Raw genomic sequence first — 18632 nt, forward strand, 5'->3', positions numbered from 1 at the left:
AAAAGGGTGTGCCCTTTTTTTGTAAAGCCCCCCCCCCCCGGTAGAAATTATGTCATTGCTAAAGGACAGAATTTTAAAGGGAATATTCTCCTAGCAACCAGATCTTAGGTGAAAGGAACAGAAAATCGTTGCCTATATAAAATATTAAAGTATTTCCAAGGCATTTATGCAGCAAGTCCCCCCCCTTCCCCGCCATATAGTCTTAACACTTAACATATGAGGGTCGAAATTGTCACTGCGCCGCTTTTACCTGTTAGAAAACTTTGCTTTAATGTATAATTTATCTCTCTGAATATGTGGAAAGATTAACTTGCAGTGTTTTAAAACCAAAAGCGCTTGTTCTCCATTTGGTCTGTTACTTGATAGCCCACTCTTTGTTCAGATAGCGAATCCTTCATTTGAGATTGGTGGAAGAGCAAAAGGTTGACGTCAGTCTATTTGTACACGGGGCAGAGAGAGTGGATAAAGAAAACTATACCTCTCTCTCCTATAGTACTAGAACTCAAGCAAAGTTTGAGTCCAGTGGCATCTTTAAGACCAACAAAGTTTAATTCTGGGTATAAGCTGGAGTGGGCTCCCATCTCTAGTTCCAGCTCCTGCCAACCTAGCAGTTCGAAAGCAAGAAATTGCAAGTAGATAAATAGGTACCACTTCGGTGGGAAGGTAACAGCGTTCCGTGCGCCTTGGTGTTTAGTCATGCCGGCCACATGACCACAGAAACGTCTTCGGACAGCGCTGGCTCTTCGGCTTGGAAACGGAGACGAGCACCGCAACCCTAGAGTCGGATATGACTGGCTTTCGAGCAAGGGAGACCTTTACCTTTACTTTATAAGCTCTCATGTGCATGCACACTTCTTCAGATTCCACCTGAATCTACTAGAACTCGAGTTCACTTAATGGAGTTGATGGGAAGTAGATTTGGAATGGACAGAAAAAAATTACTTCTTTACTCAACAAGTGATTAAAATGTGGGATTTGCCACCAGAGGATGTAGAGTGCTGGCCACAAGCATAGACGGCTTTTAAAGGGCATTAGACAAATTCATGAATGATAGGTCTATCAGTGGCTACTTGCCATGGTGACTGAAGGGAGCCTCCATATTCAGAGGCAGAAAACCTCTGAATCCCAGTGTCAGGCGGCAACATCAAGGGAAGGCCTCGTCTTCTATGCTCTGTTGTTGGCTGTCCAGAAGAACTGGTTGGCCATTGTGTAAAAGAGGATACTAGACTAGATCGACCACTGGTCTGATCCAGCAGAGTTCTTCTTATATTCTTATGAAGGGCTCGGCTTCAATGCCTTGTCATTGGCTGTCCAGAGGAAATGATTGGCCACTGTGTAAGACAAGATAATGGACAAGATGGACCACTAGTCTGATCCAGCAGGGTTCTTCTTATGTTCTTATAAAGGCCTTGGCTTCTATGCCCTGTCATTGGCCATCCAGAGGAACTGGTTGGCCACTGTGTAAGGCAAGATAATGGACAAGATGGACTACTGGTCTGAACCAGCAGGGTTCTTTTTATGTTCTTATAAAGGCCTTGAATTCTATGCCCTGTTGCTGGCCCTCCAAAAGAACTGCTTGACCACTGTGTGAGACAGGATGCTGTTCTAGATGGACCACTGGTCTGGTCCGGCAGGGCTCTGCTTATGTTGTTGGCTGTCCAGAGGAACTGGTAGGTCACTGTGTGAGACAAGATACTGGACAAGATGGACCACTGGTCTGATCCAGCAGGTTTCTTTTTATGTTCTTGTGAAGGCCCTGGCTTCTATGCCCTGTTGTGAGACAGGATGCTAGACTAGATGGACCACTGGTCTGATCCAGCAGGATTCTTCTTATGTTCTTATGTAGGCCTTGAATTCTATGCCCTGTTGTTGGCCCTCCAAAAGAACTGCTTGGCCACTGTGTGAGACAGGATGCTGTTCTAGATGGACCACTGGTCTGGTCCGGCAGGGCTCTGCTTATGTTCTTATGCTTTTCTTTTAAAAGATAGTTTGAAAATTGTCCAGTAGGATACAGGGGTAAGGGATTTGTGGATCTAAGGCCGTGGATCCTGACCTCCTGAAAGAATAGTTATAAAGTTGGGAGGATTCCATGGATTTTGGGTGGCCTTTGATCTCCATCTTCCCCTCTTGTGGTCAGCTTCCTCCTCTCTATTTTCAGCGTTAACCATGGTGCACTGTTGCATCAGTGCTGATGATAACATCAGCTGGCTGGAAACCATGGTTACAAGCTGTATGCTGCTTAACCAAAACCTGGTTAATTTTAGCATGCATTGCTAGATCATGGAAATGGAAGGAGGAGACTAATTTGAGTACAGAAGGTAGGAGAAATACTCCACAGGGTGCTGCTGGCCTCCTAACAATAGTTAAGAAATCTAGAACATTACACCTGCATTGGATAACAGCTGTTCTTTCTTACCTAGAATGCTGCATTTTTAAATCAATCAATCAGTTCACTTATTATGGTCTAAGATTGGCCAACACTGACCTAACAGCACAGGCTAAACAGCTACATTTTACAAAATCCCCCCTTTGCTTAATTAATCCATTGTAATTCTTTTCCCCACTTCGTTTCTGCTGGTTCTTGAATTATCAGCTAGATGGCATTTTAACCAAACACTGATATATTGGCATTGTTTTTTTGATTGGGATTCAAATTGACTTTTTGGACATTAAAATGATGACTCCATAGGCTAAATCTTCAAGCAGAACAACATGTGGAGTTACTGTTAATCCGCATATTTCTCGGTGTGCGTACTCAGTAGTTTAAAATTGAGTTTCAAGTTGAAATAGCTGAAAAAAATGTGGTTTCTGTAACGAGGCGTCTGATAGGTCCCATGACTGTTGGCAGACTGTTCCAGAACTCTTTTCTGAATGTGTTCCCCCCCCTCCCCCTCTCTTCTAGTGGCTTTGCCTCCAGAGAAGATGGATGGAGCTTGCAGCGGTGATGAAAAGAAAATCGAAAAGGAAGCCGACGCGCGTGCAAGTGCCAAGAAGCAACTAAAATTTGAGGTAAGGCCATTTAAGAAAAATACAACAAGGTCTAGGGCAGCAGATCGCTGCAGTCTAAAACGCCAGTTGCACTTGCACGTGAGCTATGTAATGGCTAAAATTTGTTTTTCCTGTTTTGAGCCACAAAGTCAAATGTGGGCCCTCCAGTCTTTGGGGAGGGCTCGTAGGTTTTTTGCTGTCATGTTGGGCCAGCAGAAATCCAAGGTAGGCATGGTTTTCAATCACCTATCAGCAGGGGTCATTTCGTAGAGAAAGAGGTACAGGAGCTCATTAACATAACTTATTTGCATATGTCACACCCCCTGACATCATCGGACGTGTGTCAGAAGGCAACACCCACCGCTCAGGCTCCACTGGACTGTTTTGGATTGCTAGCTATTGGAGGGGGGGGGAACATGCAGATCTGTCCTCGCAGAGGAGGGAGAGCTTCTACCTGAATAAAACTTGGTCTTAAAGGTGCCACTGGACCGTTTTGGACCTGGGGGGGGGGGCTCTGCAAGTTACCTGGCTGCTTCTTGCTCTGACTGAGGGCTTCTGGGAGCAGGGGGTGGGGCTTGTTGCATGTGCCCGCCCCCTGGGCTCTTTGCTGCCGGAGCTCCGGTCCTGTGCGCTCCTGAAGGAAATGACCCCTGCCTATCAGGCTTCAGTATGTAGCTGAAGGACTGTGATTGGCCTGGTGGGCTGTGAAGGTTTGCTGCATCCAGTCACATGGCAGTAGTTTTACCTGTGCTTGGGGTGAGTGGCTAAAATGGTAACAAATGCAATTTGATCAACTGAAAGGGTGGAACTTTGAGTCCAAACGAGAGAGGTGGAACACTGCCAGTATTCTCCTCCAACTTTCTGCCTAACATACAAATTCTGTCGCTTAAAATGAGCTTCACCTTCAAAGTGAAGCCGAGTACCCTCTATAAGAATCTGTTGCTTTTGAGGCACTGCAGCGCATTCTGCCATTCCTTTTATGACCTGCGTGCAGAAATAGGGTTTCTGGAATCACTTTTGTCCAGATGTCTTCTGTGTGGCTTCAGGTTTAGACCCTTAATTGTCATCCACAATTATCCCAAGTTTATGTAGAAGTCATCTGCTTCCTTTATCTCTCATTCTGCTTCTTCAATGGTCTTCCCTTTGCATGTTTATCAAAAGTACCAGCAATAACATGCATATGTCAGCCATAAGTACGTGGATGACCAGGATTATCTCTCTACTTGAAGAAAAGCCAGTGGTTTCAGAAGTTGGTTGCAACAATGCAATTCTTGTTTCTGGACTAACATGAACATCTGTAAGATAACGAAATTTCAGCCTTTTCTTTATTTTACCATGTTCACAACGTGCCTCTCTGAAAACCCTTTCTGTCTTCAACAAAGGGATTTTTTTTAAAATCATCATCATAATTAAAAATACTATCTAGTGCAAAATGCTCATTTTATTTCATCCATTAAGCCACTCAAAACCTAGGCTTTCAGCTATCTTGGTTAACACTGATTTTTTAAAATTAGTTAAAAAAAAATAGGCCAATTCAGTACAAATGCACAACATCTACAGACTACACAACTTAAATCCAAAGGCTTGCTGGACAAGAAAAGTCTTTAACTGCTTCCTTAATACTAGTAGTGAAGGAATCATATGACCTTTCCTTTGGAGGGCATTCTGTAGACTTGGTGCTGGCACTGAAAAGGCCCTGTCATGTGTTACTGTAGTGGTAGGAGTACATGGAGCTCAAAAGGTAACCTAATTGTACAGGGTGGTTTATCTGGAAGACCTCCTGGGTTCATGCGGTTCTCCTCTTGCAGTCCTTACAACAGCACTGTAAGATAGATAAATATTACTCTCCATATACTGTCAGGGGTCATTTCGTAGAAAAAGAGCTAGGGGAACTCATTAGCATAACTCATAAGCATATGCCACACCCCCTGACATCAGGGGCCTGGCGGTGGATCTGCAAGGCCAGCGGGAGTGCGAGGAAGCCCCGCCAAGGCCCTCCCTGGCCCCAGGCAGGCAGGGGTGGGGAGAGGCGGGGAGGAAGCAACTTACCCTCTCTCTTCTCCAGCCTCCTTCTGGCTGAATGAGGGCTGGAAGCGGGGCGGCCGGAAGCAGGGGGCGGGGCTTTGTCATGTGCCCCGCCCCCCTGCACCTCACCCGGGGGAACTGCGTTCCCCCACGTTCCCCCCCAAAATGACCTCTGCTGTAGATGGAAAGAATGAGAGAGAGTAACTTGCAAAGTTCATAGGGCTCTACTGGTAGCAGGAGCTCCTTTGCATATTAGGCCACACACCCCTAGTGTAGCCAATCCTCCAAGAGCTTACAGTAGCCCCAGTAAGAAGAGCTCTGTAAGCTCTTGGAGGATTGGCTACACTAGGGGGTGTGGCCTAATATGCAAAGGAGCTCCTGCTACCAGTAGAGCCCAAATCATAGCCAAGGTGAGATTCAAACTGGGGACTTTCTGATTAGTAGCTCAGTGCCTTAGCCAAGCTCTCAGTGACTGAACCAAGTCAACGAGGGCCAAATTTCACCGAGATTGGAGAAAAGTTCCTATTTATATAGTGTGTGCAGTGAACTATATACACAGTCAGGGAGTATCCAGATAGCTGTTGGAATTGCAGGGTGGGGGTGGAATAACTTTGGCTAAGGAGGAGATGGACAATCCAAGAGCTTTAGGATCTGTGACCACCTGGAGATGGGAGTGAAGAACATTAAAATTTCACTCAGGAGGCCAGAACCTATCCCAGATCCATGCTGTTTACCTTTGGACAGGAAATGCTTAGGTTTCCTTCTTTTTATGAGCAGTCTTTTTCTCCATGCAGTTGTGTCTTTGTGTCTGTCTGTCTGGGCATGCATGCTTTGTAGGCGACACTTCTCTTTCTAGTTATAAACTTCCTGGTCGAATAGATGCTTTTGTAAAAGCCTTTCATCTCTGGGTCTCCGGAGTGCTCCGACCTTGACCCAGTCACACTGGAAATCCATCTGATTAGATGGCGGAGAGGAAGAAACGCTCCCATCAGGAATGAGTCAGATGGCCTCTTTCCTCGGTAGACACGCAAACATCGTAAAACTGCCAGACATCGTTTCTTGGCAGGCTTTGCTTATAAAGAGAGAGATTTAATAAATACAAGCTCTGAAAACACGTTGTCATACCGAGATGAAGGCCGCCTACCTCCATGGAGAGGGAGGCATGTTGATGCCACCAAAACAGCATGCATGTTATCTCTCGCTTGAACAGCAAACCGAGTACCATCCCTTTGCCAAACAGTGCGTTCTTCTGATCATCAATGAAAGCTGCAGATAGGCTCCAGTTTCGGGTTTGGTGTAGAAAGTAGCAGTTTTGATGACAAGCTTTTTATATTGTCGAAAAGCCATGGCTTGAGGATGGATAGATACACTAAGTGTGACAGAAGTTGTTTTAGGGGAGGGGCCATGGCTCAGTGATAGGGTATCTGTTTGGCATGCAGAAGGTCTCAGGTTCTATCCCCGGCATCTTCAGTTAAAGGATCTGGCAATAGGTGATGTGAAAGACCTCTGTCTGGGACCCTGGAGAGCTGCTGCCGACCTGAGTAGACAATACTGACTTTGATAGAATTAGAAAAATTAAAATTAGAAGATTCCTGCTGGATCAGACCAATGGTCCATCTAGTCCAGCATCCTGTCTCACACAGTGGCCAACCGGTTCCTCTGGAGGGCCAGCAACAGGGCATAGAGGCCAAGGTCTTCTCCTGATGTTGCCTCCTGGCTCTGGGATTGAGAGGCTTAGTGCCTCTGAATGTGGAGGTTCCCCTCAGTCAGCTAGTGGCCATTGATAGACTTAACACTGATAGTATAAGGCATCTTCATCTGCTCGTGTGTTCAGCTGGTTGTGATTCATAATCTGCATTCTCTTCTCTGAACGCAGTGAATGAGTGTTGAAGCAACTTCCATCAAGTTTGATTGATTGACTTATTTGCAAAATATGTATCCCGCCTTCCTGCCTTTCCAAAGGGGCACCAAAGGGGTGAACAGTTTAACATTCAACCCCTCTCAACACCTTGAAAAATGGAGTTAAAATACATACAAAACATAATAACAACAAAACATTGGTTCAGAAGAAGGGTGAAACACAAAGAGTCTTCATCTGCTGGTGGAAGAGAGCAACAGAAGGGGACAGACCAGGGGTCATTTCGTAGAAAAAGTGGTGCAGGGGCTCATTAGCATAACTCATTAGCATAACTTATTTGCGTATGTCACACCCCCTGACATCACCGGAAGTGTGTCAGGAGGCAACACCCACCACTCAGGCTCCACTGGATTGTTTTGGATTGCCAGCTATTGGGGGGGGGGATGTGCAGATTTGTCCTCGCAGAGGAGGGAGAGCTTGTACCTGAATAAAACCTGGTCATAAGGGTGCCACTGGACTGTCTTGGACCAGGGGGCTGGGGGGGGGGCTGTGCAACTTACCTGGCTGCTTCTTGCTCTGACTGAGGGCTGCTGGGAGCAGGGGGTGAGGCTTGTTGCATGTGCCCGCCCCCTGGGCTCTTTATTGCCGGAGCTCCGCTCCTGTGCGCTCCCGCAGGAAACGACCCCTGATTATGGTGGTATATGTAGCTAGATGGCCCTGGCTAGCCCACTCTCATCAGATCTTGGAAGCTGAGCAGGGATGGCCCAGGTTAGTATTTGGAAGGGAGACCACCTGAAGGCGGGCCAGGGGGGGGCTCTGCAACTTACCTGGCTGCTTCTTGCTCCTCGTGGCCTGACTGAGGGCTGCTGGGAGCAGGGGGTGGGGCTTGTTGCATGTGCCCACCCCCCTGGGCTCTTTACTGCCGGAGCTCTGATTAGGGCTGTCAAATCCCCCCGGGGGGCGGAATTCCCCCGCCCCAGAGGCCCGTTCCCCGACGCCGGGGAATCGGGCCCCGGGGGGAACCCCGCCCCAGCGTGCACAGGGAAGTGACGTTATGACGTTATGCCAGGCACGCTGGGGGTGGGGCCACGGCCATACAAGGGAAAACTGGAGTCCCCCGCCGGAAGGGTAAGTGCCAGTTGGCAGCCCTAGCTCCGATCCTGTGCGCTCCTGCAGGAAATGACCCCTGGGACAGACAAATATTCCTCACTGTAGAAAATCCATCTTCTACTGAGGTTCTTTTCCTGTTTTATTTCGTGCCCCTTCCACTTTCCTCCTGGCTGCTGCTGTTTCCTCTTTTGTTTACTGTTACAGTCTTTTAGGCAGAAGTACGCTAACCAAGGCGAACGACAGAATGCAGAACCAAAAACCTCCATGTCCATCAGATAATGAAAAAAACATTTAAGTTGCCATACTCAAAAAGTACACCATCAACTAAGAATCCAAATCTACGTGGCGTTTAATAAGTTTGATAACCAAATCTTTAAATACAAAAGATTGTAATCTTTTTTCTTCTTCCAAGGTCTGTTGCATTCCAGTCGGTCAAGAACCGTTTCCAGCAGCCTATCAATTCCTCTCAAGCAATTCTCCTTCTGTCTCGTAACCTTTTATAGATAGTAATTCTTTTTCATAATCGGAACAAACCAAACTTTCCTGAGCCATACCTTTTCCTTAGGCAGTGTAGCTTGCTTCCAAAATTATGCTCGCAACAGCCCTTCTGCAATTTATAACTTGTTAACGGTCTGCTTGTGTTTATCTCTCTTGAAACCTAACCTAGAAGAGCCATTTTGGGATTACACGGTTTTTTAAATTGCAACATTTCTCCCGTTGTATTAAATATACCTTCCCAATACTTGCTAACCACTGGGCCGAGACGCCAAACATTCCAGTATATCCAGCTTGTAAACATTACTCACTGGTCAATTTACAGAACTCTGTGCAGTTCTGGTCAATGTGTTTCAAAAAGGACATCTCAGAGCTGGGGAAAATGTACCGAAGAGGGCATCTCTGATTGCTAGACGGTTGGAGCACCTTTCCTATGGGCAAAGGCTGAAGAGTCTGGGACTTCTGGGTTTAAAAACAGTTGACTAAGGGGGGGGGGTATATAATAGAGGGCTATAAAATTATGCACAGGGTGGACAGAGTTGACACAGAGGACTTTTTTCTTCCTCTCCCAAAATACTAGAATTTGAGGGCCTCAGATGAAGCTGATAGGCAGTAGATTCAGGACAAAAGGAAATACTTCTTTACACAACGGGTGATTAAAATGTGGAATGCATGGTCAGAGGATGTAGTGATAGCCACAAGCATGGGTAGCTTTAAAAGGGAGTTAGACAGATTCATGGAGGATAGGTCTATCAGTGGCTACTAGCCATGGTGACTGAAGGGAATATCCACGTTCATAGGCAGTCAAGCTCCGAATCCCAGAGCCAGGAAGCCACATTAGGGGAAAGTCTTGGCCTCTATGCCAGCCTCCAGGTGTAGTGCCAGTTTGGTGTCGTGGTTAAGTGTGCGGACTCTAATCTGGGAGAACCAGGTTTGATTCCCCACTCCTCCACTTGCACCTGCTGATGTTACCTTGGGTCAGTCACAGCTGTTCCTGAAAGAGCAGTTTCTGTCAGAGCTCTCTCAGCCCCACCCACCTCACAGGGTGTCTGTTGTGGGGAGGGGAAGGGAAAGGAGTTTATAAGCCGCTCTGAGACTCCAAGTGAAGGGCGGGGTATAAATCCAATCTCTTCTTCTTCTTCTTCTTCTTCTTCTTCTTCTTCTTCTTCTTCTTCTTCTTCTTCTTCTTCTTCTTCTTCTAATGGACCACTGGTCTGATCCAGCAGGGTTCTTCTGACGTTCTTATGAAGGCCTCGGCCTCTATGCCCTGTTGGCTCTCCAAAGGAACTGGTTGGCCACTGTGTGAGATAAGATGCTGGACTAGATGGACCACTGGTCTGATCTAGCAGGGCTCTTCTTGTGTTCTTACGAAGGCCTTGGCCTCTATGCCCTATTGTTGTCTCTCCAGAGGAACTGGTTGGCCACTGTGTGAGACAGGATGCTGGACTAGATGGACCATTGGTCTGATCCAGCAGGGCTCTTCTGATGTTCTTATGAAGGCCTCGGCCTCTATGCCCTATTGTTGGCTCTCCAGAGCCAACTGGTTGGCCACTGTGTGAGGCAGGATGCTGGACTAAATGAGATGGACCACTGGTCTGATCCAGCAGGGCTCTTCTCATGTTCTTATGTTCTGTTCAACCATTCTTCAGTCAAGCCCCTCCCACGATTAAAGAGTAGCCTTTATGCTTGTCTTTCTCTGTTCATTTGGCACTTGATTTTTAAAAAACGAAACTTTAAAAAAAGTGCAAAACTGCTTTGGGGATTGGCAGCTTCCTCGGCGATGTCATAGGCACCAGCTAATGCCACCAAAGCGGTACATTTATCTACTTGCAATTTCTTGCTTTCGAACTGCTAGGTTGGCAGGAGCTGGAACTAGAGACGGGAGCTCACTCCGTCATGCGGCACACTCGGGTCTCGAACTGCTGAACTACTGACCTTCCACAGCCAGCACTTCAGCGTCTTAACCACTTGAGCCACCGCAGCTTTAAGGTAGAGAAAGGTGGGGTATAAAAACCTTCTTCTAACTTAGTATGTGGAGCTGCGGTGGCTCAAGTGGTTAAGACGCTGAAGTGCTGGCTGTGGAAGGTCAGTAGTTCAGCAGTTCGAGACCCGAGTGTGCGGCATGACGGAGTGAGCTCCCGTCTCTAGTTCCAGCTCCTGCCAACCTAGCAGTTCAAAAGCAAAAAATTGCAAGTAGGTAAATAGGTACCACTTCAGTGGGAAGGTAACAGCGTTCCGTGTGCCTTGGTGTTTAGTCATGCCGGCCACATGACCACGGAAACGTCTTCGGACAGCGCTGGCTCTTTGGCTTTGAAACGGAGATGAGCACCGCAACCCTAGAGTCGGACTCGACTGGCTTTCGAGCAAGGGAACCTTTACTTTTACCTTTAATCTAGTATGTACATCTGATTTCCCCCAAAGATCTTGCGTGTTAGGCAGCGCAAGAAAAGGAGAGCTCTTAGTCTGTGGCAAAGAACCAGATGTTGATCTCTCTCCCCACCACCACCTTCCCGGTACTTCAAATCAAAGCTTCTGAACCATGTAAGCTTTAGGGTTCTTTTTTTTGAAAAAAGGATAAACGCTTTCGTCTTATGACCCAGGTACAAAAGAATCCAAAATGGGACTGTCGAGACAGAGAGTTCTAAAATCGAAGGTGGTAGATGTGCCTTGGCTTTTAAAGTTGCTGGAAATGTTTGTGTAATACGAAACTCCGTTTCCACCATGGGGGGGTGGGTGAGCTGGCAGCTTTCGGCCAGGGCTGGATACAGCAGAGGGAAGGTTTCCTTTGAACTCGGCAGGGGATGGGGGGGGGGGGGCACGGTTAACTGCTGTAGGGAATTGGTTTCAAGTCAGCGGATCAAGCAGGTATTTCTTGCGCTCCCATCATGCCAAAGCTATTTGGCGCTTGTTTATTTTACTTGCGTGTAGCCACGTTTCCTTTAACTGCCCTCTCCCCTGGTTTTTTGCTGCTGAGTTCCCAAAGTATAACATTTCGGGAGACGGCAGGACAAAAAGAAAAAAAAAAAAGGTCAAGCAGACTTACGGTGCAGTCTTAAACAGGGTTAATGCTCCTCCAAGTCTGTTGAAGGCTTATTAAGTTGTCAGTGACTATGGAAGTTGGAAGCTCCAAAAGTATAACTCTGCTTAGTGTGTGTGTGTGTGTGTGTGTGTGTGTTAAGTTCCGTCAAGTCGCTTCCGAAATGTCCCATCGTTCACAGTCTTCCTCGGGTCTTGCTAGGGTTGCCAGGTCTGGGTTGGAAAATACCTGGAGACTTTGGGGGTGGATCCAGGAGAGGGGGGGGTTTGGGGAGGGGCTTGGTGCAATGCCAGCTTCAAAGCAGCCATTTTCTCCAGGGGAGCTGATCTCTGTCAGCTGGAGATCAGCTGTAAAAACGGGAGATCCCCAGGCCCCACCTGGAGGCTGGCAACCCTAGGTCTTGCAAACTGAGGGCCTTTGTGGCTTCGTCGATTGTGCCAGTTCCTGTCATGTTGGGTCTTCCTCTTTTCCAGTTGCCTTCAACTTTGCCTCGCATGATTGTCTTGCCCAGTGACTCTTGTCTTCTCGTAATGTAACCACAGCTTCAGTTGAGGCTTGATTTGATCTAGTAAAGGTAAAGGTCTCCCTTGCGCGAAAGCCAGTCGAGTCCGACTCTAGGGTTGCGGTGCTCATCTCCGTTTCAAAGCCGAAGAGCCAGCGCTGTCCGACGACGTTTCCGTGGTCATGTGGCCGCCGTGACTAAACACCAAGGCGCACGGAACGCTGTGACCTTCCCACCGAAGCGGTCCCTATTTATCTACTTGCAATTTCTTGCTTTCGAACTGCTAGGTTGGCAGGAGCTGAAACTGGAGACGGGAGCTCACTCCGTCATGCGCAGCCCGGGTCTCAAACTGCTGAACTACCGACCTTCCACAGCCTGCAGTTCAGCGTCTTAACCCCTTGAGCCACCGCAGCTCCTTTGATTTGATCTAGAACCCACTTATTTGTCTTTTGTGCAGTCCAGGGTATCCTTAAAACTGTCCTCCAGCACCACGTTTCACAGGACTCAACCTTTCTTCCTCTCAGCTTCCTGTCATTTTTTCTTCACTCTGCTTAGTATCACAATGTCAACTTTATTCCTGTCACCTTAGTCCTTGAGAAGAACTAGTGCAGTGTGGAAGGCCACGAATGGGAACATACCTGGTCTGACCTTCGCCTTGCTTAGACAATCACTGGGTGACCCACTCCGATTCAACCTTGTCCCCGAATGGGAGCATTTTATTTATTTTACTTCATGTATACCCCATTTTTCTCCCCAGTGGAGGCCCAAAGGGGCTCACAACATTCTCTTATTTTATCCGCACAACAATCCCACGAGGTAGGTTAGGTAGGATAAGAGTGTGTGACTGGACCGAGATCACCCACACCGATTCCCCACAAGCAGATGTGCCGCCCTCGCCCTTCCATCTGCCCCGGTTGTATTGGTCAGTCTCACACTATTCGCCGTGTAGCCGCATTCTGACCTGCATCTCCCCCTGACTACTCCCGCATCTTCTCAATCCTTGTTTATTGAGATCAAGAAAATTGGGGGAAGATGTGGGTCAAAATGCCATTGCACGGCAAATAGTGTGAAACTGACCAATACAACTGGGGCAAATGGAAGAGCAAAGGCGGCACAGCTGCTTGTGGGGAATCAGTCCCAGTTAGCTTCCATAGCAGAGTAGAGATTCTTGAAAACTGCACCCTGAACTGGATTGCGTGTGTAACAGAGAGAGAGAGAGAGTCAGTTGTGTCTAGCAGTACAGTTTGGACCACTACCATGTTTCAAGGCACAGACACCGCTTGTGGTTTTTAAGACGACATTTTCCCTGAACTGGATTGCGTGTGTAACAGAGAGAGAGAGAGAGTCAGTTGTGTCTAGCAGTACAGTTTGGACCACTACTTTGTTTCAAGGGGCAGACACCGCTGGTGGTTTTTAAGACGACATTTTCCCTGTTTAATTAACAAGGCTTTATTGTTTAAAAGGGATCGATTCCAGAGGACTAGGCTTTGTTGCATGACGTCAAAAACTAACACCAGCTTTGTGGCATTTGAAAGGCTGGCCAGTTTTTACTCTGGTGTAAACTCTCATGGGACAGAGCCAGGGTTGCCAACCTTGTAGTAGGGGTTGAAGTTCTTCCCGGAATTACAGCCAGCCTCCATTTCCCTAGAGAAAATGACAGCTTTGGAGGTTGGACTTTATGACATCGCATCCCTGCTAAGCTCCGCCCCCTCCCCTGCCTTCCCCAGGCTCCGCCCCCCAAATCGCCAGGAATTTCCCAACTCGGAGTTGGCAACCCAAGAAGAAGAAGAAGAAGAAGAAGAAGAAGAAGAAGAAGAAGAAGAAGAAGAAGAAGAAGAAGAAGAAGAAGAAGAAATTAGATTTATACCGCCCTGAGCCTTCGGGGAGGGCGGGATAGAAATCCAAATAAAAATAAATAAATAAATAAATAAATAAATAAATACCCTGCCCTTCACTACCCAAAGTCTCAGAGCAGTTTACAATCTCCTTTCCCTTTCCCTCCCCACAACAGACACCCTGTCACTGTGAGATAATTGGGGCTGAGAGAGCTCTGAGAGATCTGTTCGTGAGAGAACAGCTCTGAAAGAACTTATGACTGACCCAAGGTCACACCAGCAGCTGCATGTGGAGGAGTGGGGAATCAAACCCGGTTCTCCCAGATTAGAGTCCGCATTCTTAACCACTACACCAAACTGGCATCAGATCCCACAGACTGGCTTCTCATCCACAGAAATTTATGCTAGAAAGCTTCATTTGTTAAGTCTTTAAAATGCCACAAGCCACCTGTTTAAAATGGAAGCTCTAACGTCCTGGATAACACAGGTTGTTTTCAAGGTGTTCATAGGTGAAGCAGCAGTGGAGTCCAGTACCTTCAGGCTGAACCACGGTTATAACCCTTTGGGCTAGATTTATCACAATTGAGCACTTTAAAAAAAATGTATCCCCCCCCAGCACAGGTACAATTATTTGCCTAGTTTAATGCAATGTGAAAATGATAATTGGTCACTGGAGATACGTTCACAGTTTGTAAAGACTATGTTCTATTCATGGCACTGGTTTTAACGCTAACTAGATTGTAGTCTTAAGGCCCGAATGCGTTGCTGCACTTAACGTTTTTACCGTAACTCACAACTTGGCCAGATGTCACTGTGGGCTGGCGCTGATTATTTCCCCCCCTCCCTTTATTAATTCCAAATTGGGTTCTACTTCAGTAAACGTAAAGCTTTAATGAGTTATAAGGAGTAGCTGGAATTATTGCTGCATTTTTTTAAAAAAAAAATCTCCACGGTGAAAGGACTTTTTCGCAGATGGGTTTATGCCGTGGGTCTATTTTATATTAATGGTCACTTCTGTTTCAACTTCATCTTGTTTCACGCTGTGAGTCTCTTCACTTTTTCCCCCCTTCTTGAATTAAGTGGATTTTTTCCCCTCCCCTTGTGCACGCTCTCTTGCTCTTTCCTTTTTAAATTGGAGGATCTTGCATTATATGTCTGAGCATTTCAGTCAGTGTCTTTCACATAGTTTCTCCTCCTTGCTCAATGAAACTGGGGGGGAGAAATGTTTCAAATTCCCTGAGAGTATTAGCCCAAGGGAATTAGACAGACAGCGCTATTGAATGCCTTCCTTCTCTTGCTCAAGAGAAAAGGCAGGTGTGTGTGTGTGTGGGGGGGGTTAACTCCAAACCTTCGGGTGGCCAAACAAGGGGGGGGGGAGATGGCCCAGATAACATTTTATTTAAAAGTCCAGGCAAGTGACGAGATCATTTTGTGCAAAGGTCAAAAAATTGGCCTAATGACCAGATCCCCCCCACACCGCATCTTGGGGGGGGGGATTTCTCTACTTCTTTGCACCCAATGGTCTCTGTTTCACACATGTAGCCAGTTCATACTAAAGGACGGGTTTGTCAAGCTCAGACCGGCTGTACTGTTTCTTCTGCTCTCGCATGTAGACGGTTCTCTTTCCTCGTTATGGTGGTATGTCATGCTTTAGACCTAGAGTTGCCAACCTCCAGATGGGGCCTGGAATTCTGGAATTCTAACTGGTTTCCAGACTGCAGAGATCAGTTCCTAGGGTTTCCAGGCCTCCAGTCCGAGTGGGGTTTCCCCCGCTTTTGCAGGGACCTTTCCACCGGCGGCCAGCTGGCCAGCGCGGGAAACTCCGTCCACAAATGCCACCAAAGCGACGTGATGACGTCACCCGGAAGTGACATCACCACTTTGCGGCCATCGGGAGGGTGATGCTCTAGTTTTTGGGCAAAACTCTATGGTAAAATTTGGGCTCAAAGCATAGAGTTTTGCCCCAAATCTAGAGCATCACCCCCGATATTGGCAGTGTGATGACATCACTTCCGGGTAATGTCACTGTGGTGCGTGCACAAAGTTTCCCGGAAGAAAATGGGTGCATTCAATGACATCACATCCCTGCTAATCTCCCACCCTTTCCCAAACTCCATCCTAACTAAGCTCCTCCCCCCAAATCTCCAGGAATTTCCCAACTCAGAGCTGGCAACCCTAGAACAGTTTCAGAGGGTAGCTGTGTTGGTCTGGAGTAGAAGAGTCCATTAGCACCTTAAGAGTCCATTAGCACCTTAAGAGACCAACAAGAATTTGGAGGCATAAGAGTCAAAGCTCCCTCCATCAGATTTAGAGAGTCAAAGCTCCCTTGTCTAGACTCGTGGTTCTGAAATGATAGTACCAGGTGGTGGCAGCTCTACAGATTGCTTTTATCCAATCCTTTACATATACGGTTCCAAATCACAACCTTCTTCAGATTCAACCACTTGGTTCCATCCAGCTACCAGAATTTAAAACTGGAAGTGCTCAGTGCTGTTGGAGATTAGGGTGCTGCTTACAAATGGCCATGTCTTTTAAGGGGTGGCACCTTTCCCGTGCCTACCTAAAGGAGGCCTGTGCAACCCTGTCCTTTCCCTTCAGGCATGCAGGAGACTAGCTGGCCTGTGTAATTTCCAAAGGCCTTCCAGCTGTGAAGCGAGCATTTTGTGTATTGATTAGTTTGAATTCTCCTTCTGATTCGGGAATTTTTTTAATGGGTGACTTTTTAAAAATGTTCCATTGTTGTACTCTGGTATTACTTTGAGCCTCTTTAAGAGGCTGAAGGGAAGGGGTTTTTTTGTTTTGTTTTCTAACCATTAAGTCACAGCCGACTTATGACGACTCCGTAGGGTTTTCAAAACGAGAGAAATTCAGAGGTGGTTTGCCGTTGCCTACCTCTGTGCAGCAACCCTGGACTTCCTTGGTGGTCTGCCAGGGCTCTTTTTGTAGAAAAAGTCCAGCAGGAACTCATTAGCATAATAGACCACACCCAACAGCAGACACACCCAACAGCAGAAACTCATAAGCATATTAGGCCACACCCCTGACAACACAGCTCATTAGCCTATTAGGCCGCACCCCCATGTTACCAGAAGTGTGGTCATCCAGCCACACCCACCTTTTGCTTCTTATTCTGTTCACCTTGTTTGTTGTCAAAACCCAGGGCTTTTTCTTGTAGCAGGAACTCCTTTGCATGTTAGGCCACACACCCCTAACATAGCCAATCCTAATGAGTTTCTGCTGTTGGGTGTGGCCTATTATGCTAGTGAGTTCCTGCTGGGCGTGGCCAACTCGGGAGCCAGACGGAACTTCGTTCCTGCCCAAAAATAGCCCTGGTGGTCTCCCAGCCAAATACTAACCAGGACCAACCCTGCTTAGCTTCTGGGATCTGGTGATATCAGGCTAGCCTGAGCTAGCCAGGACAGGGGGAAAAGGTGTGGCTTTTAAAGTATTTGTTAGACTACATCTCAACATGTTCCTGATAGGATATAAAATTACAAATATAAAATCAAATAATTTATTTTAAAGCAGCTGTTGTGTTAATTTAACATCTTCTAAATGACAGCTCGGCATTGTCTGCCAATAGGATTTTGGCTTTAGGTCATCGCTTCCTCTGTCTGTGTTCCTTAGGAACTGCAGTGCGACGTGTCCTTTGAAGAAGACAACAGGCAGGAATGGACTTTCACACTGTACGACTTCGACAACAACGGCCGAGTCACGCGTGAGGTAAGCAGAGTGAAGCTTCCTGAGCCACGTGCCACATCCGCTAACAGGAAATGTGGTTTTTATGTCCCATGGTGTCTTCTTGCGCTTGTGAAACGTCTGATTGGCTGAGTTGGCATGATGTCATGGAAAGTTCAGTTACCCCTTGCCAGGGGTCGTTTCGTAGAAAAAGAGCTAGGGGAACTCATTAGCATAACTCATTAGCATATGCCACATCCCCTGACATCACCGGAAGTGTGTCATAAGGCCACACACCCCGCCCCCAACGGTCCCAGCCGCCGCTGCCGGCCTTGCAGCTCCACTGCCGAGCCCCATGAGGGGCCCGGCGGTGGACCTGCAAGGCCAGCGGGAGTGCAAGGAAGCCCCGCGAAGGCCCTCCCTGGCCCCAGGCAGGCAGGGGTGGGGAGAGGCAGGGAGGAAGCAACTTACCCTCCCTCTTCTGCCTCCTCCTGGCTGAATGAGGGCCGGAAGCGGGGCGGCCGGAAGCAGGGGGTGGGGCTTCGTCATGTGCCCCGCCCCCGTACCTCACCTGGGGGGACTGCGATCCCCCCCGAAATGACCTCTGGCCCTTGCTCATCTGAGGCAACCTCGGAGAACTAAAGACTGGGAAGGCCTGTGTGCCAGGTAGAATGTGAAAGAGGAGGGGGGGGGATGCTGACTGAGGTGGCAAAGTAGGGCAAAGCTAAAGAAGGGAGCAGGACAAAGCACGAGGCTGATGTAACAATGGCCTAGTTCTCCTTGTGGTAGGAAACCTGTCTCTGGGCGGTACCAGAGACTCTAGGTAGAGGGTTTGCCTGATTTGACGCACCTCCACGAAAACACAGCAGTCCCTGAACAGAGGAAATTAGACGACAGGGAAAAAAGAGGCCTGGCTTGGCCCGCAGTCTAAAATGGTGTAGTCCTGACACAGGTTTGTGGCCTCACAGAAGCCAATGGTTGGGGAAGCCGGTTGAAGAGAGAAGGGGCCAAGGAGAAAGCGAGGGGAATCAAAGCTGGTTCTCCAGATTAGAGTCCGCCACTCTTAACCACAGCACCACGTTGGCGCTTGGCTCTGTACTGTCA

The 18632-nt window shown here is 47.7% G+C and overlaps 1 protein-coding gene across 1 annotated transcript in view; it reads left to right on the plus strand.

Moving 5' to 3' along the window:
• The window catches only part of NKD1 (naked cuticle homolog 1 (Drosophila)), a gene marked incomplete at its 5' end in the record, with an annotated part of 87692 nt that overhangs the window by 45764 nt on the left and 23296 nt on the right, over window positions 1-18632 (plus strand). The window contains 2 exons of the mRNA XM_015426622.1: window positions 2903-3009; window positions 17478-17573. Coding sequence (XP_015282108.1) covers window positions 2903-3009; window positions 17478-17573 — 203 coding nt within the window. The remainder of the gene's footprint in view (window positions 1-2902; window positions 3010-17477; window positions 17574-18632) is intronic.

Source organism: Gekko japonicus, unplaced genomic scaffold (assembly GCF_001447785.1).
Source record: "Gekko japonicus isolate JY-2015 unplaced genomic scaffold, Gekko_japonicus_V1.1 scaffold1908, whole genome shotgun sequence".
Taxonomy (NCBI): domain Eukaryota; kingdom Metazoa; phylum Chordata; class Lepidosauria; order Squamata; family Gekkonidae; genus Gekko; species Gekko japonicus.